The following is a 23,174-nucleotide window of genomic DNA, read 5'->3' on the forward strand; positions in this document are numbered from 1 at the left end:
ATGGGTGAGAGACCTGTGTATAAACAATAAAGATCTCTCCCCTGTCTGCTCCTGTGCACTGCTTTGTATGGCTCTGCATAGCAGTATGTGCACAGTGAAGCACACACAGTCCCCATAGTGAAACAGCACACATTTAACCCTTTGATCGTCCCAGCTATTAACCCCTTCCTACCCAGTGCCATTAGTACAGAGTCAGTGGTTTTTATTAGCACTGATCACTGTATTGGTGTCACTGGAGATGTCAGTGACACCAAGTCAGTTCCCCCCAGTGCCAGAATGCTCGCTGCAGTCCCACTGTAAGTCACTGACCATTACTAGTATTAAATAAAATAAAAAAATCCCAGTATCTACACCGCCATTTGTAGACGCTATAACTTTCATGTAAGCCAATTAATTTACACGTATTGGGATTATTTTTAGCAAAGACACGGAGCAGAAGACATTTTGGCTGAAATTTATGATGAAATTTGATTTTTTTAGGGAGGTAAATTTCATTAGGGTGCAGCGTTGCATGACCGCGCAATTGTCTGTTAAAGTAACGCAGCGCCGTATTGCAAAAAATGGCCTGGTCGGCGGGGGGGGGGATAAATAAATAAAAATACCTAGATGAAGGTTTGATGTAGGGCAGTGTCAGGGGTAGTGTTTGGGTCAAGGTCAGGGTCAAAGGTCAAATACAAGAGCATCAGTATTATTTTGTGAGGATTTTTATTTTCATGTTGAAATTAGTGTCAGAGTCAGTTAGTGTCAGGATAAAAGTCGCAGCAAAATGCTCCGTATGGTGTGCGGGCTGTACTGCGGGTACAAACAACAACTAACATACATGTGTGGGATCCCTGCCATCGGCAGGACCTGGAGGAATGATGTTGGGTTGTTCTTTGGTAGTTGGTTATGGTAGCAGCAAGAAACACACAGCTACATTAAATAAACATGTTTTCTTTACAATTTTAGGTCAGTTTTCCTTTGTTAATAAAAAAAAATCAGGAGATATCCATTACCATTTCCCACCAAATGAAATCCCAATTTGTCCTGAGAACAGTGCGGTATAATCCACCCCGATGTACAAAGTAGGTGTGATGATACGGACGGGTTTACTAACAGGTCAAAGTTGTAAAATTGTGCTTAGGCATTAACATGTGTTTTCCCCTGAGGTGTGACGGGGTTAATGACTGACATCCCTCAGTGTGTGCTGGACTAAGAAGTGCGGGAGAATGATCTCGGGGATTTGGATGGAACCCGGCCTGGCCCAGGAGACCAAGGGAGGGGTCTATGTACCAAGAATTCACTGAGTCCATGTGACCAGGTCCTGGCCTGGCCCAGGAGACCAAGGGAGGGGTCTATGTACCAAGAATTCACTGAGCACGTGTGACCAGATCCCTGCCTGGCCCAGGAGACCAAGGGAGGGGTCTATGTACCAAGAATTCACTGAGTCTGTGTGACCAGATCCTGGCCTGGCCCAGGAGACCAAGGGAGGGGTCTATGTACCAAGAATTCACTGAGCGTATGTGACCAACATTCATCCAGATCCTGGAGGGAATGTAACTCCGGGATTTCCTGTGATGGTCGCCTCCATGTACCCCATAATGGGGAACGTTTCCCACAATTCAGTACAATGCACAAATATTGCCACTAGAAGGAACCCAGGAAATCCGAATATAAAATAAAATCCAGCCAACATTCATCCCAACTTGGAGAATGCCAATCACATCTGTTCAGTTATTTGTTTATAAATCACACCTCCAAGTGTGAAATCTCCCACCACAAAATGTACTCAGCCAATCACAGGGCAGGACTCCATTTTTATTCTTCTCCTGCTATCAATGGCCAACCCAGTCCCACAGTTCATCCATGTCTTTGGGGGCCTCTCATCTCCTTATCAACTGTTTCTTCCATGATGAAGATCAGCCATGGAGTATATCGGAGGTGTATATCAGGGTGTGCTTCTTCCCCACATGAGAGCTGGGATGTCCAGCAACATTCATCTAGAAGACATTTCCCGCACTCAAGGCACTAATACACCTCCAGGGTTGTGTGGGACCCCTGATGTACAGGAAGACAGGACTTCAGTGAGGAACATATCCCTCACTCAGGACAGGAAATTTGCGTCTCCTCTGTGTGAGATCTCTGATGTCTGGAAAGACTGGTCTTCTGTGAAAAATATTTCCCGCACTCAGGACATAAATACGGCTTCTCCCCCGTGTGAGATCTCTGATGTGTGTAAAGATTTGACTTAATTGAAAAACATTTCCCACAGCATGGACAGGAATACGGCTTCTCCCCCGTGTGAGTTCTCTGATGTCTGGCAAGTTCTGATTTTTGTACAAAACATTTTCCACACTCATAACAAGAATATGGTTTCTCCCCCGTGTGAGATCTCTGATGTATATGAAGATTGGACTTCTGCGCAAAACATTTACCGCACTCAAGACAGGAATATGGCTTCTCCCCCATGTGAGATCTCTGATGTCTGTAAAGAGTGGACATCTGGGAAAAACATTTCCCGCACTCAGGACAGGAATATGGCTTCTCACCTGTATGCAGAAACCGATGTATTTCAAGATTGGACTTTTGTGAAAAACATTTCCCGCACTCAGGACACGAAAATGGCTTCTCACCTATGTGAGTTCTTTTATGCACATAAAGACCCGATTTAAAATGGAAACATTTCCCACACTCTGGACAAGAATGTGGTTTTTCCCCCGTGTGAGATCTTATATGTACGTTAAGATGGGATTTAAAATGGAAACCTTTCCTGCACTCAGTACAGGGAAACCTCTTCTCTGTTGGAAGGCCGGCCCGGTCCTGCACAGTCTGAGGTTCCTCAGGATACGAGGAATCCGATGGTCCATCTACACTGGGTGGTGCCGGATGGACATTGGAGGGAGCCGGGTTTTCTCCTGGACTATACTGTGTGATGTCCTCATCTTCTACTTTCCAGTCTGGAGACAAAGTGAGACAATCCTCGGAGGTTTTCCTCATCTCCCGGCCATGGACTAAAATACAATGACAAAGAGGATTACTAGACAGGAGCTGATTGGTTCCCCCAAACCAGGACTCCGCCCACATCAGGCAGCTTGGTCTCTGAGGAGCTTACAATTCCACCCTCAAGGGAACTAGGAAATGGCTCCTCTGATCTCCTACCAGGTCATTTCTTTATTCATGGACCTTAGTCAGAGAGTGAGGAAACAACCAGAACTGATACATAAATTGTGTCTGCAGCACAGAGAAGGAAGATTATCCGAGAGAAATCCAGGAATACAGGACGGGGAACACAGCTCAGGAAAGTGACCAGGGGATTACAGGCTGATATCACCCAGTCCCCGCCCTACTCTGGACCAATCAGTGAGCAGTATGGGTGGAGGAATGGATTTAGTGTTCATGACCCACCTGTGCTGATCTCTGTAGGAGTGTCCTCCTCTATAAATGTCCCCGTTATTCCATCCTCCTCCATAGACTGCTGATCATCCCTCACATACGCCTCTTCTTCTTCTGCTTTCACCTCAAATTCTATATCGATTGGATCTCCACTCTAAATCAAGGAAATGAGAGAGAATATCACATAAAAAAATTCACACATCACCCCTACAAGTCCATGTTCTAGATGCTCCGTCCCACCAACCTTGTAATAGTGAGGGATGGTGTGACCTTCCTGTGTGGAATCCCGGGAATACAGAGGACGGGGACATCTCTCTGGTGGGTTCCTGGTATTAGGTGGCTCCATCATATCCTTGTGTCCTTCTGAAAACTCCTCCATCACTCCATACTCCTCATCCTCCTCTTTATACTCTTCTTTAACATCAATATTCTCATCCCCGAGGATTCCACTCTGAAAGATATAATAAAACATTCATTGTAACAAACATGCTGTGTATAAATCACAACTACCAATAATTGTCATCATCTACCTGATGATGGTGAGGGATGGTGTGACCTTCCTGTGTGGAATCCCGGGAATACAGAGGACGGGGACATCTCTCTGGTGGGTTCCCATGACTGGATCCATCTGTAGGAAACACACACACTGACTGAATCCATTGTTTCTATGTGTTTATCAGATGATGGGGGATCTAGGTGGATCCTCCGTACTGCTCTCTCCTTTACAATAAAGTCTCCTCTTACCCGGTGATGTGAGGGGCGGCTGATTGTCCATCATGACGTCCTTGTAGAGATCCTTGTGTCCTTCTAAATACTCCCACTCCTCCATGGAGAAATAGACAGTGACACCCTGACACCTTATAGGAACCTGACACACACAATGATACAGTCACCATCCAGACACATCCCTTGTCTGTTACTGGAGAATGTCCCAGAATTCCCGGCACCGCTCACCTCTCCTGTCAGCAGCTCAGTGATCTCTCTGGTGACTTCTAGAATCTTCTTCTTCTTTCTCTCTTCTATCAGGGAGGGAGGTGGAGGCAATGTGATGTCATATGATCTCCAGACTTCACAGGAGGAAAACTCTACATCTGAACACAAAGTAAAATCAAATGATATTCCCAGAATCCTCCTCACCTCTCCATTCAGGTCTCCATGTATTATAGCCCCACTTGACTCTGGATGGAGGGACATTGGGAGGAGGAGCTGTGAGGTCAGTGTGATGTCATAGGATTCTGCCTCTGGATGGAGGGACATTGGGAGGAGGAGCTGTGATGTCAGTGTGATGTCATAGGATTCTCTGACTCTGGATGGAGGGACATTGGGAGGAGGAGCTGTGAGGTCAGTGTGATGTCATAGGACATAGACTCTGGTTGGAGGGACATTGGGAGGAGGAGCTGTGAGGTCAGTGTGATGTCATAGGACATATAGACTCTGGATGGAGGGACATTTGGATGGGGACATTTGAGGGGTCCTCTATATGAGGCTCCTGTATAAACCAAATCCTTGTTCCTGGGTGTGTCCTACCTCTCCTAAACTGAAGAGTGAACTTTGACCTTTACCATCCAGAAATCTGTCCGGAATCTGTGGAAGTAAGCTGTCATGTGATCAGGTGACGTGCGGAGGAACGGAGTGTAAATAGCAGACAATTGTCTCCAGAGCCCCTAATGGTGGGGATGGATTTGGCGGCGTGCTGGTGCCAAGTTTCCTCCCCCCAGGGTCACTGCAGGTGTGGAGAAAAGCTGTGTAAGAGGATATGGAGGAGAGATGAGGAGGAGATCCAGGAATCAGGAGAAAGGTCAGGGCAAGCAACAGACAAGTATGAAGACAAGGCGGTTGGCCGCACAAGCAGTGATGTAGTGTATAAAATCCTTTATTGGAATCCTTTACACACAATGTAGTAACACATGACAGCTCCAGGACAGAGCAGAGGAACAGAAGACGCGTCACACCAATACATGCTTAGTCATTACTGATTCTTATTTGTCCAGAACAGCTTTAAATAACCTGTAACAGCTGATGAGGATTTGTCTGGAATCCGGGATAACAAAGTATACAACAACATGACATCATTAATATCATGACACATAAAGTGACAACAATCCCTGTAATATATGTGGTTCCTCGGACAGGTCACAGATATATGAAATGGAAACCAGCATGATAAGGAAGGATGAGTGACACCTTTTATTTGTTCAGTCCAAGCAGGGAGGTGGAGTCACCCACAATATAATGAGACAATAAATGAAACAATCCTACATAAACATAACATCCCACCCGGCACTCAGCCCTGGAGGGAGGTGTCTGCAAATGACAAATCCAAATCCTTCCATTTACATAGAACATGAAAGCCTGTATTGGTGTGACGCGTCTTCTGTTCCTCTGTCCTGTCCTGGAGCTGTCATGTTATTACTACATTGTGTGTAAAGGATTCCAATAAAGGATTTTATCTCCTACATCACTGCTTGTGGGGCCAACCGCCTTGTCTTCATACTGCCCCTGTGACCACGGATCAGGCCGGCACCTACGTGTCTGTGGAGGGGTCATACACATTCCGCAATCACTTACAGACGTCTTTTTGTTTTTCCTGTAAGTCAGCTTTGGGAGCAAAATATATTATCATCAACTCCTCCCCCTGAAGGGGTTCATCTACGTATTATTATTATACAGTATTTATATAGCGCCAACAGTTCGCTCAGCGCTGTACATTACAATGGGAGATAGTACATGAGACAATACAGTAACAATACAATACACGAGGGGTTCGAGGGCCCTGATCTTTGGAGCTTACAATCTAGTTGGGAGGGGATAGTGGTACAGGAGGAAGTGGCTGTGGGGGATGGAGTGGTAGGAGGAGTGGAGGAGATCAGCTGTTAGGTGAGGGTGGGGTAGGCTTCCCTGAAGAGGAGGGTTTTCATGGTGCGCCTAAAGGTGAGGAGGGTTGGTGACAGTCTGATGGATTGGGGTAGTGAGTTCCAGAGGATGGTGGAAGCCCTGGAGAAGTCCTGGAGACGGGCATGGGAGGAGACCAGGGAACTGGAGAGTAGGAGGTCTTGTGAGGAGCGGAGAGTATGTTTTGGGTGGTAGATGGATATCAGGTCGGTGATGTAGTTTGGGGCAGTATTATGAACAGCTTTGTACGTCAGTGTTAGTATTTTGAATTTTATGCATTGGGCAATCAGAAGCCAGTGTTACCTCCTCTGCTGCCAGATCCAGGAATGTCTCCTCTCTACTGCCTTATTCATGGAACTTCCTGTCTATACCTGACATCACTTCCTGTCTGTACCCGACATCATTTCCTGTCTGTACCTGATATCACTTCCTGTCTGTATTCCATAGAGACCTCCTGTCTGGGTAGAAGTGAGATCCCCACCTTGTGGAGCTCAGAGAGGTCCAAAATCCCTCCCCCGAGCAGTCATATATTTCTGTCCCCCTTGGTGGGAGTGGAGGTGACCCCTCTATAAGGATCTACAGTCCATACACACCCAGCACAAGGCTGGGGTCACACTACCAGATGCTTCTCGAGGCTGCAGTTCCTCTGAGCTCCACAAGGTGGGGATCTCACTTCTACCCACACAGGAAGTCTCTATAGAAGACAGACAAGAAGTGATGTCAGGGACAGACAGGAAGTGATGTCAGGTACAGGCAGGAAGTAGAGAGGAGCCATTGGTGGAAGTGGCAGCAGAAGAGGTAATAAGATGTTATGTTCTATTTACACCCAGTAACGCCCCCATCATACCCATCCTCTTCCTCCATAGTCATCTCCGTCCTTTTCCTCCATAGTCACGTCCATCCTCTTCCTCCATAGTCACGTCCGTCCTCTTCCTCCATAGTCACGTCCTTCCTCTTCCTCCATGGTCACGTCCTTCCTCTTCCTCCATAGTCATGTCTGTCCTCTTCCTCCATAGTCACGTCTGTCCTCTTCCCCCATAGTCACGCCTGTCCTCTTCCCCCATAGTCACGTCCGTCCTCTTCCTCCATAGTCACGTCCGTCCTCTTCCTCCATAGTCACGTCCGTCCTCTTCCTCCATAGTCACGTCTGTCCTCTTCCCCCATAGTCACGTCTGTCCTCTTCCTCCATAGTCACATCCGTCCTCTTCCTCCATAGTCACGTCCGTCCTCTTCCTCCATAGTCACGTCCGTCCTCTTCCTCCATAGTCACGTCCGTCCTCTTCCTCCATAGTCACGTCCGTCCTCTTCCTCCATAGTCACGTTCGTCCTCTTCCTCCATAGTCACGTCTGTCCTCTTCCTCCATAGTCACGTCTGTCCTCTTCCTCCATAGTCACGTCCGTCCTCTTCCTCCATAGTCACGTCCTTCCTCTTCCTCCATAGTCATGTCCGTCCTCTTCCTCCATAGTCATGTCCGTCCTCTTCCTCCATAGTCACGTCTGTCCTGTTCTAATCCTGGGGGGTGTCCTAATCATGGGGGTTGTCCTAATCATGGGAGTGTCCTAATCCTGGGAGGTGTCCTAATCTTGTGAGGTGTCCTAATCCCCCCTGTGAAGGGACATCTCTCTGATGTACAGAATGTGCTGCAGCAGCGCTGACACTTACAAAGGAAATAGTGTTTATCCATTTGCCTGCCAGCATCTTCCTGGTTTACAGGAGTGCACGCTGCCCCTTGCTGCTCATGCTGTGGTTGGACACAGCATGAGTTTGTTGTCAGGCTTGCAGCCAATGATTGTGGCTGTGAACCTGTTGATAACTGTGGCCAACCACAGCACAGAGATCAGGGTGTTAGTGATCACACATGAAGATCTGGCTGCTTCTTCTCCCTGATCTCACTTACCGGTCAGAGCTGAGATCAGGAAGAAAATCCATCCAGTCTGGGAGTACAATCAGCACACATACACTTGTTAGGCACACAGTGAACCCCTTGATTGCATTCCTGATCACCCATCACCCAGCCAGTGTCATTAGTACAGTGACAGTGTACAGTATTATTACAGATCTCTGTATTAGTATCACTAGTGACATCAGTTAGTGTCCCCCCCAGTCAGTGTCAGTTACTGTCAGTCTCTGATTGGCTGCCACATTATCACAGTCACACTATAAATCGCTGATCACTAGTATAGTGTTTCTCTGGACTGGTATCCTGGTCACGGTCAGAACTATACTAGTGTCCCCGATGGAATGGTAGAAATTCTGAGGCCCCTCTGCACACTGCTATATACCCTTCAAGCAGACTATGCAATAAATAGGGATATTTAGTTCACACATATTACAATACATGCTTAAGCTGCCAACTGCGTCAAAGTGATCCCTCTATGGCCAGTCCTACTCTGCTCTGCCTACGCGAGTGCTACTGTGGACACAATGCTAACATAGGGGAAAAGACACAATGGGGGGAGAGCTACAAGGTTCAGGTTTGGCTACTGACCCAACATTACAACAAACAAGAGATCCATGTGCTCAAATCCCAACAGCTAGTGTGTGCTCAAATCCAAACAGCTAGTGTGTGCTCAAATCCAAACAGCTAGTGCATGCACTCGCTGTTGGGATATGAGCACATGGATCTCTTGTTTGTTGTAATGTTGGGTCAGTAGCCAGACCTGAACCTTGTAGCTCTCCCCATTGTGTAGGACTGACCATAGAGGGATCACTTTGACACAGTTGGCCAGTTTAAGCATGTATTGTAATATGTGTGAACTAAATGTCCCTATTTATTGCATAGTCTGCTGGGAAGGGTATATACCAGAGTACAGAGGGGTCTCAGTATTTCTGGTGTTAATATGTGGTTACACCCCTTTAGCACCTGATGGATAAATGCATGCACTAGCTGTTGGGATTTGAGCACATGGATCTCCCAATGGAATGTGTCCCCATAAATGCAGTGTTAGCAGGATCAGCCCCAATCACTGCCACCACTTGCGTTTAGCCCCCCCAACAAATGCAATGTCAGTATAATTTTTCAGATCACTGCCATCTCTGATACATTGTCTGCAAAACACAGTGTCAGCAACATCTGAGCCTGATCTCTCCTACCACTAGCAGATCATTTTAATTCTAGCACACAAGCAGTCCCTGATTGCTAGCCAGGAGCTCTTTTTCCCATAGTCACCACTAAGTACCTGTAAATTTAGTGTCCAAAAAAAGGTTCCCTAGGGAGGCGTACGGGATTCCCAGCATGACAGATGAGAGTGAAGGGGAAGCCTCACTATCAGAATCAGGCTCAGATTATGGACCTGTAGAGAGCAGTGGCACCCCAGCAGGTAGCTCTGATGATGGTGAAGAGGTCCCTGCTAAGATCAGGCACACCCAACCCCATTCCCAGGTTGCTGAGGTGCTAGAAATGCAGGATTATTCTCATATGCAGCACAGTGACAGTACTAGCACTGCACTACCTTTTGCTGGATTGACAAGCACCAGTGGCCTAGTACTTCCTAGCCTTTTATACATCATCACTGCAGTATTTCATGGTGACGTGGTGAGTCCCAAGTGCAGTACAAGCTGGTGATGTGGCTAGGACTCGTAGCATTATGCAACTGCATCCACCAAGAATTCAAGCACAGGCCTGTAGAGCCCATGGTGTCCTCCCAGAGGTGCCTGCAAACCCTGAATGGTTTCCCCCAGATTCAGCAGCATCCATCATCCCCCCATTCACAGCCCTGGGTTCAGGTGGAAACAGAGAACTTAACAACGCCCCTTGATTTATTTTAGCTGTTTTTCACTGAAGACCTCTACAATTTGATTGTGCACCAAAGCAATCTTTATACCCAACAATACATCTCTGCCAACTCAAATTCAAAGTGTGCCAGCCTATTCGAGTTCAAACCTGTCACGGTTTCTGAATTTAAAGCTTTTTTGGGCCTAACCCTTAACATGGCCCTTACAAAGAATGAATTGTGCTCATTGGTCCACAGACCCGATTCATCATATGCCCGTGTTCTCTGCTGCAATGGCCCCGATGTCCAGACTACATGGAGAGCAGTGGTTAGATAGTGTGGGACTTGTCACCCTTGTTGAATATGGGGTACCATTTGTATGTGGACAACCTTTATGCTAGCATGCAACTTTTTAGACATTTGTTCCTTCAAGAAATTGGCTGCTATGGCACCATGCGATCTAATCACAAAGGCTTTCCCCAGTGGCTTGGTAACACCCCACTTAGAGAGGGGAAGAATTCTGCTTTTGCATGAAGAACTACTCGAGTAAAATGGAAGGAGAAATGTGATGTATTTATCCTGTCTTCCATTCAGACACAACGGTCCACATTTACATGGCCTCTGGTGTTGTTGAAAGGCCTATCTGTGTCAGTGTCAGAATACACCGATCAATGCTGCAGCTGACTGGTGTTCCTGCAAAGCAAATAACAGTTAACAATAACACAGTAACAATATAACATTAATTAAAAAAATATATATATATTTTTCCTGAATACCTATCATCTTTAGAGACCTGTCCTGTGCTGAATTGTGTGGACCCCTACACTGTGCCATGCTGTACCCTGGAGTTCCTCCCCTTATTCCATGTTTACCACAGACACATCATTTTTGGGGCGACTTTTGTGTTGTGGTAGGTGGGAGGACATCAGGAAAATGCCTCTCATGCATCCGGCTAACTGCATCTGGATTTGAGCTTTGGGCCACAGTGCCTTCTGGATACTAAAAGGCCGTGATGATCTCTTCCTGATATTTTAGGAAGGATCCGGTTCTTCCAGTAGCTTTGTAAATAACAAATGCATTGTATAGAGCCAATTGACATAAATATATAGACACTTTTTTGTACCAATGTCTAGCTCTGCAGGTGGTTAAAAATGGCTTCATCATTTGGTTGTTGAAGTCTACACCTCCCAGGCTTTTGGAAAATGAAGAAAAAAAAAATATTTTTTATTTTCATCTTTCATTCCTCAAAACCTTGTGACAATAAAATGAGATCTGCAAAATACTCAGCATGCCGCTGGTTAAATACCTTGGAGTGTCGACTTTCCACAAAAGGGTCATTTAGGGGTGTTTGTACTATTGGGGCATTTTAGAGTCTCTAAAACTGTGATAAGTATTCAGGACATCCAATGAATATTTAATGCCCCTTGAAAGCCTGAAGGTGCTGATTGGATTTTGGGCCCTGTACATGGATAGGCTGTACTTGTTTGGGGCTGTAATTACACATATACCCATGGCATGTGTGAGAAATATCTCATTAAAGTGACAACTTTGTGCAAAGAAAAATAAAATTTTTGTCATATCCCAAATACTTGTGGCAAAAAATAAAATCTTCCATGGATTCAACATGCCTCCCAGAAAATACCTCAGACTGTCTACTTTCCAAAAATGAGGTAATTTAGAGACATAGAAAAGTGAAGGCAGAAAAAACTGTGTGGCCCAGCAAGTTCTTTTGGGGGGGAGGTGGGTGGGGGTTTGTTTGGTAACGTTTTGTCTGAGTATAGAGCTATGCTTATCCCAAGCATGTTTGAAGCTATTTACTGCTGACTGGCTCACTACCTCTGCTGGAAGTTTACTCCAAGCATCATCTACTCTTGTGTGTACTGTCCTGGCATTTTAGCACCTCAAGAAATGTGATAGGCAGTAGGAAAGCCAGAGCTGCTTAAAAGCTGTGTAGATTCTAGTATATATCCTGTAGTTTGTAGACTCTATAACTTTCACACACAACAATTAATATACACTTACTGGGGATTGTTTTCCAAAGACATGTAGTGGAATACATTTTGGCCTAAATTTACAAAGAAATGGGATTTGATCAGGTATTTTTAATAACAGAAAGTAGAAAATATAGTTTTTTTTTAATGTTGGTCTTTTTTCATTTATACTGTATGTAGCGCTACCCCCTCAAGAGTCGCTGAGTATTTTGGGTTCCCTGTTCACTTCTGAGCCCTGGCTGGTGCACACCCCCTGCTGACACCATTGTAATACCTTGGTCAGGTGTCCCCCCCCCCGGCTATAACACACAATAATCACATAGCATTGAATGAATAGTAAATCAGTCTGTATTAGAGTCAGATTATCAGCAATATACACATGAAGAATCAATGACTGATGTGAGAAACTATGAACCGTTCAGGAGAAATAAACAACATATTACAGCACAATACCACGTTAAATAGACCAAATTGTCCTCCAGGACTCAGAGTTTTATTGTTTCTCTCCTACCCAGAGAACTTTCCCCAAACAGGCAGAAAAGGAGATATTAGGAATGTTAGGCTCGCTCCCTTGTGGGCTCCCAGTAAACAGAGCCAGTGCTTAACTCTCTGAGGGTTTCAACAAGCAGAAAGTCCCATATAAACCCCATCACCCAATGCAGGAAAGACTCTTCTGCTGGCTTTGGTGGAGCTCTTTACGTTGGTGTACAGTGGAGGGGTCATCCCTTTTCTTCATGAGAAAATGTCCCTTCCCTGGTAATGAGGACACAGCAAGCAGAGTTCCCCTTCAATAAAGGCAGCAATCTAGGAGTTTACTTGGGTATGGAGGTTACTCAAACTGAGGAGGGTGAGAGCAGACTTCAGCAGAAGTATGTCCCTTTAGTGTGAGACTTGGCTGGTGGAACTTTGTGTAGAACAGGCCGGAGGTAATAGGATTTTACTATTTTCCAGTTCCTACCAATCAGGCAACAGAATCTATTAGGGCTGATATACTGTGTGTGATACTTCAATGGGCTTCTGGTGTAGATAGGCCGCAGCACTGATTGGGCTACAGAGACTGTGTCTCTATGTGACAGTCTGTATTGTAAGAATCCTGGACTTAGTAACCGGCAACAACAACTATGGAACCTGTATCACATGGTGGTGTGGTGTGGGTTAGGAACTCTCTCACCCAGTCCTTCAAAGTAGTGGTGTGAAATGATGTCCTTGTTGCTGGGGGGCCCCTTTTCTGGCTGTCTTCCCATAGAGATAGTGATGCCGATGACTCGATCCACCTACATGCAGGATTGACTATCCTGCCTCTCTGAACAATCAACAATATGGAAATTCCCTTCTCCATCCTCTGATTCAGTCTGATCCAGCCTGACACCTCCTGGATTGGCACTCTGTTCTCACACGCACCCTGCCTCTCTCCTCTCCTCCTGGGCTTTTCCCCTTTTATACGCTCCAGCCCCTTTACTCACTGACTTGGGATCTGTAGTTCTATGTCAGCTGAACTGAATGAAGAAATCCTGCTTGCAGCATACAAGTCCCAGCATTCTCAGCGTTGCTGTACAATTTCCGGTGTCAGCTGAACTGCAGAGCACAGCCATCTTGTGGCCATTTAACAATCTGCAATTAGTAACAATGCAGTGTGTTACATACAAACAAAACCCCAGTGATGATCAAATACCACCAAAAGAAAGCTCCATTTGTGTGAAAAAATTATATCAATTGCATTTGGGTTCAGTGTTGCATGACCGAGCAATTTGCCGTTAAAGTAGTGCAGTGCTGAACAGCAAAAAATAACCTGGTCATAAAGAGGTAATACCTTCTGGAGGTCAAGTGGTTAAACTGTGTGTTACATTCTTTACTGTTAGAGCGGTAAGCATGTGGAACTCCCTTCCACAGTTGGTGTGTCAGCGGGGAGTGTAGATACATTCACAAACCTTTCTTAGGGAACACAATGTAAACCGATATGGAAGAGGATGGTGCCATAGACACGCAGATACACGCACTGCGGCTGAACTGGAGGGACGGGTGTCTATACTCAACCTTACCGACTATGTAACCATTTATCATTCCTTGTCTGCAGATCTAAAACTCATCAAAACCAGTTCAGAGACCAAACAAACCCAACAGAGAAAAGGGGATTTCTGATCCGGCAGACCAAGAGAGTTCTGGGGTCTAAACACTAAACAGTCTAAGGTAAACGTGTTCCCGTGGGGGGCGGTAGTTCTTAAGGTATAACTGAAGGTAAAACTTTTTTTTTTAGGTTTAGATTAGAGAGGAATTAGAGCATCTGTCAGTTTTTATTGCGGTTTCTGCCCCCATTTGTCCCGCTGACCATTATAACCAAGAGTGAAAGAGAGCCCCAAATTTTGGGTTGACATCAGACCACTAATAGAGGGTATATCGTCCAATGAGGAAACTAGTTCTGGTGACACCAGAATTCCCTCACTTTGGGGGATTTCCTCTCACTTCTTGTTTTGACTTAGAGACAGGAAGTGAAGGGAAATCTCCCCAATGGGACGCAGATGGCAAAAACACCTGACAGAGGTTATAACCCTCCCTTACTCTATCCAAAATGAAACAAGTGGTTTGTCTTTAGTTACACTTTAAATGTCCAGCAACCCTCCTATTCCCCCCTCACATCCACATCCTATCATTGTGTGACCAAACCCATCCAAATCATTCTTACTTTCATTTCCCAAAGTTATCCGTCTACAAGGAGACCTGTATAGATCACATGATGGCACCAATGAGGATGGAGGAGGACCGGAGTCACATGACTGAGAAGATACTAAACCTCACCCTGGAGATCATCTACCTGCTGACCGGAGAGGTGAGGAGGATTCTGGGAGGTCACATGACATCACTCTTATCTCTATTAATAACACACAGACCTGACCGGAGAGGTGAGGAGGATTCTGGGAGGTCACATGACATCACTCTTACCTCTATTAATAAAACACAGACCTGACCGGAGAGGTGAGGAGGATTCTGGGAGGTCACATGACATCACTCTCATCTCTATTAATAACACACAGACCTTACCGGAGAGGTGAGGAGGATTCTGGGAGGTCACATGACATCACTCTCATCTCTATTAATAAAACACAGACCTGACTCTCCGAGGTGAGGAGGATTCTGGGATTCTAACATGATATTCTTATTGGTTCCTCAATACAGAGATTTCCTCTTCTGAAGTCAGGTGATCATATGACCATCACAGTGCCTCCATGTGACTCCCTAAACCCTGAGAGACACAACGTGCAGAAGATTCTAGAAGTCACCAGAGAGATCACTGAGCTGCTGACAGGAGAGGTGAGCGGTGCCGGGAATTCTGGGACATTCTCCAGTAACAGACAAGGGATGTGTCTGGATGGTGACTGTATCATTGTGTGTGTCAGGTTCCTATAAGGTGTCACTGTCTATTTCTCCATGGAGGAGTGGGAGTATTTAGAAGGACACAAGGATCTCTACAAGGACGTCATGATGGACAATCAGCCGCCCCTCACATCACCGGGTAAGAGGAGACTTTATTGTAAAGGAGAGAGCAGTACGGAGGATCCACCTAGATCCCCCATCATCTGATAAACACATAGAAACAATGGATTCAGTCAGTGTGTGTGTTTCCTACAGATGGATCCAGTCATGGGAACCCACCAGAGAGATGTCCCCGTCCTCTGTATTCCCGGGATTCCACACAGGAAGGTCACACCATCCCTCACCATCATCAGGTAGATGAGGAACAATCACTGATAGTATCATTAGGATCTGTACATTATCTGCATTGTTACCATTGATGGCATTTTTATTATATATTCAGAGTGGAAACCTGAGAAATTCTACAGCTGAGGTTAAAGAAAAGATAAAAGAGGATGAGGATGAGGTTATGGAAGAGTCAAACTTTCTAAAGCAACACAAAGATCTGTACCAGGACACCATGGTGGAGTCATCCAGCTACAGGAACCCACCAGAGAGATGTCCCCGTCCTCTGTATTCCTGGGATTCCACACAGGAAGGTCACACCATCCCTCATCATTACAAGGTTGGTGGGGTGGAGGTTATAAAAAATAGACTCATGGAGACAATGTGTGGATTGTTTGTGATATCACAATAACAAAACTCACATTTTACAGATGATATTTTCTCTCATTTCCTTGATTTAGAGTGGAGATCCAATCGATATAGAATTTGAGGTGAAAGCAGAAGAAGAAGAGGCGTATGTGAGGGATGATCAGCAGTCTATGGAGGAGGATGGAATAACGGGGACATTTATAGAGGAGGACACTCCTACAGAGATCAGCACAGGTGGGTCATGAACACTAAATCCATTCCTCCACCCATACTGCTCACTGATTGGTCCAGAGTAGGGCGGGGACTGGGTGATATCAGCCTGTAATCCCCTGGTCACTTTCCTGAGCTGTGTTCCCCGTCCTGTATTCCTGGATTTCTCTCGGATAATCTTCCTTCTCTGTGCTGCAGACACAATTTATGTCTCTAGACTGGATTTATGGAGGTTCTGGGGATCAGCTGGCAGAAAAATGTTGATGTTCACAATAGGTGTTGATTGACCTGGGACATGTGTATTGGGTCTTCTACCCCTTATCCTGGGGCTAACAGGATCTCTGACAGAACATTTCTCCCAGGGTTCCTTGCTCTGTTATCTGCTGGCTGTGCCGGGTGGAGGGATATGTCTGTAGTGTCTCAGCCCCAAGTCACTGAGTGCAGTCTCAGGAGATGGGGGGCAGCGGTGTGGGATCTCTGCATCTTGTCTACAGGAAACATTTAATGTTCCACTGATTACTGAATACCAATATTATGAGTCCTTATCTTTATATAATTTATATTGTACATTACATACTCCTGACCCCTGCACTATATACTCTATGTTGTACATTACATACTCCTGACCCCTGCACTATATACTCTATGTTGTACATTACATACTCCTGACCCCTGCACTATATACTCTATGTTGTACATTACATACTCCTGATACTCTATGTTGTACATTACATACTGCTATATATACACATAATATGGATTCTCTTTTATTACACCCATTACCTCCCAGCTGGACATTTTATATCGGATGATGTGATTGGAGCACAGACTTTTACATGGTGATAATAATGTGATAACATCCTCCAGCTTTGACCCTTAAACAGAAAGTGATAATGAGGGAGGAGTCAATACCCCAATGATGGTGGTCTTCAGGATCAGTCCAGTCTTCATCTTGGTTGTTCTCCCCCCATCCTCACTCTCTGACCTCTGGTGGGGCTCAGCCCCGCTGTTCTTCATGACTAAATCATGGACTAAATAAGGAAGTGCAGTACTTCTTGTGTTGGGAAGATGGCGATGAGTGATAGAGGGGGTGGGGACCCTCGTCCTATAATCCCCTCATCACTGTCCCTCCTATAAAAGACAGTTCTGGTTGTTTCCTCACTCTCTGACTAAGGTCCATGAATAAAGAAATGATCTGGTAGGAGATCAGAGGAGCCATTTCCTAGTTCCCTTGAGGGTGGAATTGTAAGCTCCTCAGAGACCAAGCTGCCTGATGTGGGCGGAGTCCTGGTTTGGGGGAACCAATCAGCTCCTGTCTAGTAATCCTCTTTGTCTTTGTATTTTAGTCCATGGCCGGGAGATGAGGAAAACCTCCGAGGATTGTCTCACTTTGTCTCCAGACTGGAAAGTAGAAGATGAGGACATCACACAGTATAGTCCAGGAGAAAACCCGGCTCCCTCCAATGTCCATCCGGCACCACCCAGTGTAGATGGACCATCGGATTCCTCGTATCCTGAGGAACCTCAGACTGTGCGGGACCGGGCCGGCCTTCCAACAGGGAAGAGCTTCTCCTGTACTGAGTGCGGGAAGAGGTTCTGTTCTACATACAATCTTAATGTGCATAAAAGATCTCACACGGGGGAGAAATTGTATTCCTGTGCTGAGTGTGGGAAATGTTTTTCACAGAAGTCCAGTCTTTACAGACATCAGAGATCTCACAGGGGGGAGAAGCCGTATTCCTGTTCTGAGTGCGGGAAATGTTTTTCATTGAAGTTCAATCTTTACACACATCAGAGATCTCACACGGGGGAGAAGCCGTATTCCTGTCCTGAGTGCAAGAAATGCTTTTCATTGAAGTCCTATCTTCATAAACATCAGAGATCTCACACAGGGGAGAAGCCGTATTCCTGTCCTGAGTGCGGGAAATGCTTTTCAGAGAAGTCCATTCTTCATAAACATCAGAGATCTCACACGGGGGAGAAGTCGTCTTCCTGTTCTGAGTGTGGGAAATGTTTTTCAGATAAGTCCCATCTTTCCAGGCATCAGAGATCTCACACAGGGGAGAAGCCACATTCCTGTCCTGAGTGCGGTAAATGTTTTTCAGTGAAGTTCAATCTTTACACACATCAGAGATCTCACACAGAGGAGAAGCCGTGTTCCTGTCCTGAGTGCAGAAAATGCTTTTCAGAGAAGTCCATTCTTCATAAACATCAGAAATCTCACACGGGGGAGAAGCCGTATTCCTGTCCTGAATGTGGAAAATGTTTTTCAGCTAAGTCCAATCTTTATAGACATAAGAGATCTCACATGGGGGAGAAGCCATATTCCTGTCCTGAGTGTGGGAAATGTTTTTCACAGAGGTCCCATCTTTCCATACATCAGAGATCTCACACAGGGGAGAAGCCACTTTCCTGTCCTGAGTGAGGGAAATGTTCCTCACTGAAGTCCTGTCTTCCTGTACATCAGGGGTCCCACACCACCCTGGAGGTGCATTAGTGCCTTGAGTGTGGGAAATGTCTTCTAGATGAATGTTGCTGGACATCCCAGCTCTCATGTGGGGAAGAAGCACACCCTGATATACACCTCAGATATACTCCATGGCTGATCTTCATCATGGAAGAAACAGTTGATAAGGAGATCAGAGGCCCCCAAAGACATGGATGAAGTGTGGGACCGGGTTGGTCATTGATGGCAGGAGAAGAATAAAAATGGAGTCCTGACCTAGAGCCCTGAATAAAGATGATGGTTTTCCTTTTTACTATTTCCATATTTTTATTTACTATTTCCATATGTTTGGAATTTAATATTTTATGTTTTAATTGGCTCTGAATATTACAAATTGTTATTGTCTTTTCTATACACACTCTTCATCTTTTACAGTATATTTGTAATAATAAAGTATCTTTTTATCAGACATGTTTAATATTATAATGGTTCTGTAATCCAATAGTTTTGTTGTTATGACATTATGGCACTTGAGGTCCTCCAGGTGAATGGCAATACGCTATATCTAGTTTGATGACATCATGTTGTTATGTATACATTGTATATTATAATCCCAGGTGGCACACTCCCTATAATTGGCAGAGTATTATTATTCATTATTTTATATATACATTCATTCTTCCATATCATTTTAGGGGTCTACAACAAAATGGAGAGCGTCTCCTGTATTATCCCTATAATTAATATTGTTATCCTTCAATAAAATGGCGGCCGTTATGTATAGTCATTTATTTCTTTAGCCGCTTTTATTTTTGTCCTTTATTTATCATCCTATTGTTCAGCATTTATTATTCATTCCTTTGTATTGCATTCCCTGGTGGGCTGAGTGGTTTTCCCTAAGCGGTTCCGTTTTGTCCGGCTGCCTTGCAGGACTTCCACAAAATGGTGCCCGCGTCGCGCATGCGCGTGGGAGCTATAAATAGCGGACATTGTCAGCGGCAAGGCTATCCCTCCGATAACGTGTTGTTGCATGAAACACGTAAGGGAGGAGCAATGCCGTGCTGACGTCACGTCGCTGAGGCCGCATGTTGGTCCGGCGGCCATCTTTATCACTGCATATGTAAGTTTGATTTTTTGGCATCAATATTTGGATTCTTTGCCCATATCTATTCCAGAGTTCCTACACTATAATATCCATGTGTGGTGGCTGATTACTGAGCCGTGGAAGGTGGAAGAGTAACATCTGACAGTATCGGTGCACCTTGGCTGGATTGGATATTAAGGAGCAGTTCCTCCCCCACTCCCTGTAATGGATTGGTCCATTAGTGATGTCTGGAGTGCTCCCCCTGCTGTGTGTGTGCCAGTGGGGCCCCCTTCTGCCCTGACCACATCCATGATGACCACCAGGGTCCTGTTTGGAGGGTATTGTTACATGTGCATATAACTTCTGGTAAGAGCAAGAACATACCAATCTATCACCATCTGAAGTCACGAGCACTGGAGCAGGGGTGGACTGACAACTCATGGGGCCCCCGGGCAATAGGGGATCATGGGGCCCCTGTATCCTTATCCAAACTCAAAAAAGCCTATGAAAAAGGTACCAGGGACATCTCATGGGGCCCCCTACTGACCCCGGGCCCTCGGGCAGTGCCCGAGTTTCCAAATGGTCAGTCCACCCCTGCACTGGAGTTATTTCCAATATTCCTGCTTCCCAGTCACCAGAATCACTATTATACTTGAAGTGTTCTAACGATCACCATCTCGATTCTCATCCAGTCACCAGTTTACTGGAATATGGATTCATCAGCACGTTTTTGCACTTTATGCACTTTATTTATTTATGTTTACACTTATACATTTTAGTGGAATATTTATCCATTTATTTGTGCTTATTTTGGTTTTAATCCATTCACCATATTTCTTGTCACTGGATTTTCTCCAGTTATTCATTGTTTTCACCAGATCCTTTGTATTAGCACTGCATACCTATTGACCATTTAGCAGAGGATTTCGGGGTTCTGTCCTTTTATGCCAGCAGCTCATTTGTGTGTTTTGTGCGCTCACCTATACTCTATTGATTACATCGGAACATGTTGTTTCCTTTCCAAGTCGGCAGATCTTCCACAAAACTGTTCCACACACAGATGGAATCCGTGACGACAACAAACTCCTTGATATTATGGTCTGTAGCAATGTGAACAGTTCTGTATACAGCTGGGAATTCCAGCACTTGGCTGCTCTTGGCACCAATACTGCCCCCTACTGATACATTTGGGAATTGTCCTGTCCGGGTGATTCCAATGCCGGCTACTCATTGTCTTTCCTGGTCTATGGGGGTGTGATAAGCACAGCCATCAATATATACACATGGCAGTAATGGACAGTAGTCCTCGTCATCGGCCTTGTAAGGGGAAGATCATTGTTCTTCTAAGAAGTCATCTAATGGCTCTTCTGTATGAGAAGGAGCTGAACAATCCTGGAGTTGGCCGGACCTCGGGATACAACTCTTTATTTCCTTTATATGGGACTTGTAATGGCCATCCTTGTGAGGATGATGTCCAGGCAGGGATTCTGCTGGGTGATCAATTACCATCTCGGATTTGTCACTTTGTAAATATTGCAGAGGTTGATGTTCAGTTATATTATTATTTCCTCACCCTGAATGTAACTTTTACAGTTGTGAAGGGCCCAGACTGGGGCTAGTAATGCTTTCTCACAGTCATTGGATGTGATGTGTACAGGTGACAGGGAATTACTGGCATAGGCAATGATTGGTTCAGATTGTCTTGTATTTGATCCAGTACAGCATTGATACTGAGGTTTGTGAATCCAGTTCCCAGATAGAAGGGTTTTCCTCCTTCTGGATAAGCCAGGCACGGGGCTTGGGTGAGTTTCCTTGTCAGCTCATTCATGGCTCGCTCCTGAGCCCCACCCATGTCCATGGTATATTCTTCTTTAGTAATGTCAATAAAGGTTTCCTGATTTCTGCCTAGTCATCAATAAACGTACGTGAGTAATTCATCACACCCACAAATGATCTCACGTCACTGATGTTGGGAGGTGTTTTACACTTCATCACATCTGTCACAGAGTGCCTGCTCCTCTCCTGCCACCACCCCCCCCCCCGGTGCCTGTGTCTCCCCTGTGTCCCCTCACCCTCTGCATAGGATGAGAAGTGGCACCTCTCCCCCCACCTCTTGTCACCTCTTCACATCCTGATGTACCCTTTAAAGAAAGGCTGCGCAGGATGGGGGGAAAGTGAGCACCCGACGGGGGATCCAGCGCGGTACCGCCGACCTGTCTCCACATGCCCCCCGGCGGGTGCAGCATGGGCACGAGGCTTCCTGAGCTCTGCGCCCACCGGAGACAAATGTTGCGCTCCCAAAAGTGCGGCCAGAGTAAGGGGCGTGCCTCGTTGCCCCAGCAACCCGACGCTGGACCGGCCGTTGCCAGAGCAACCAGGAAGTGTCTTGCGCTCGCTTAAGAAGGCCGGCGCAGGACCCAGGTGGGTGTGTGTTCATCCCCCACTCAGGACAAGATGCTGTGAGGGGTCTGAGCTGTGGCCAGACCCCCACAGCCGGTACCCACTGCAACTCTGCCTAATACTCCGGGTCGGAAGTACCTGCTGCCACTCTGCATACTACGCTGGGTCAGGACTATTACCCACTGGTACTCTGCCTAATACTCTGGGTTGGGAGTACCCACTGCTGCTCTGCTTAATACTCCGGATCAGGATTACCCGCTGGCACTCTGCATACTATGCTGGGTTGGGAGTACCCGCTGCTGCTGTGTGCCAGAAATATCTGCTGTGGGCCCCACAATACGCTGCCTAATATGCTGGGGCCAGGATTACCCGTTGCTGCTGTGTGTCAGAACTACCTGCTTTGTGTATTACCTGCCATGTACTGAGGGTTGTCGTTGCCTGTTGACGACCGCTGGGAGCCAGAAAGAACCCCGGCCAGAACTGTGAGTGTCCATACCCCTGTTTCCCCTGCCTGGACTGTCCGTAAACTCCCCCCCCTTATTTCTCCCTCCCGGGACTGTCCGAGAGCCCCTCCATTACCCTCCCTAGATGCTGAGTTTCCGCTGATCGCTGTTGTCCCTAGAGAGCTGTGTGAGGGCTGTGCTGAGGTCAGACCCCACAGCCAAAACCCCGCTGAGTCCCCGTGAGCCTGATGTTGTCCCTAGAGAGCTGTGTGAGGGCTGTGCTGAGGTCAAACCCAACAGCCAAGACCCCTCTGAGTCCCCGTGAGCCTGCTGTTATGCCTAGAGAGCTGTGTGGGGGCTGTGCTGAGGCCAGACTCCACAGCCAAGACACCATTGAGTCCCCATAAGCCTGCTACCATGAGTGTCCCTAGAAGCCGCCTGCTGCTGAGTGTCTGCAAGCCACTTACTGTGAGTGCCCCTAGAAGCCGCCTGCTGCTGAGTGTCTGCAAGCCACTTACTGTGAGTGTCCCTAGAAGCCGCCTGCTGCTGAGTGTCTGCAA

The 23,174-nt window shown here is 46.2% G+C and overlaps 1 protein-coding gene across 1 annotated transcript in view; it reads right to left on the minus strand.

Annotated features, from left to right (window-relative positions):
• Positions 1-691: 691 nt before the first annotated feature.
• Positions 692-23,174, minus strand: part of LOC149445444 (uncharacterized) — a 35,068-nt gene continuing 12,585 nt past the window's right edge. Inside the window, 1 exon segment of the mRNA XM_089653841.1 lies at positions 692-2,946. Coding sequence (XP_089509967.1) covers positions 2,080-2,946 — 867 coding nt within the window. The 3' untranslated portion in view covers positions 692-2,079.

Source organism: Staurois parvus, unplaced genomic scaffold (genome assembly GCF_062004578.1).
Source record: "Staurois parvus isolate SC_StPar_1 unplaced genomic scaffold, SC_StPar_1.0 ptg000721l, whole genome shotgun sequence".
Classification (NCBI taxonomy): domain Eukaryota; kingdom Metazoa; phylum Chordata; class Amphibia; order Anura; family Ranidae; genus Staurois; species Staurois parvus.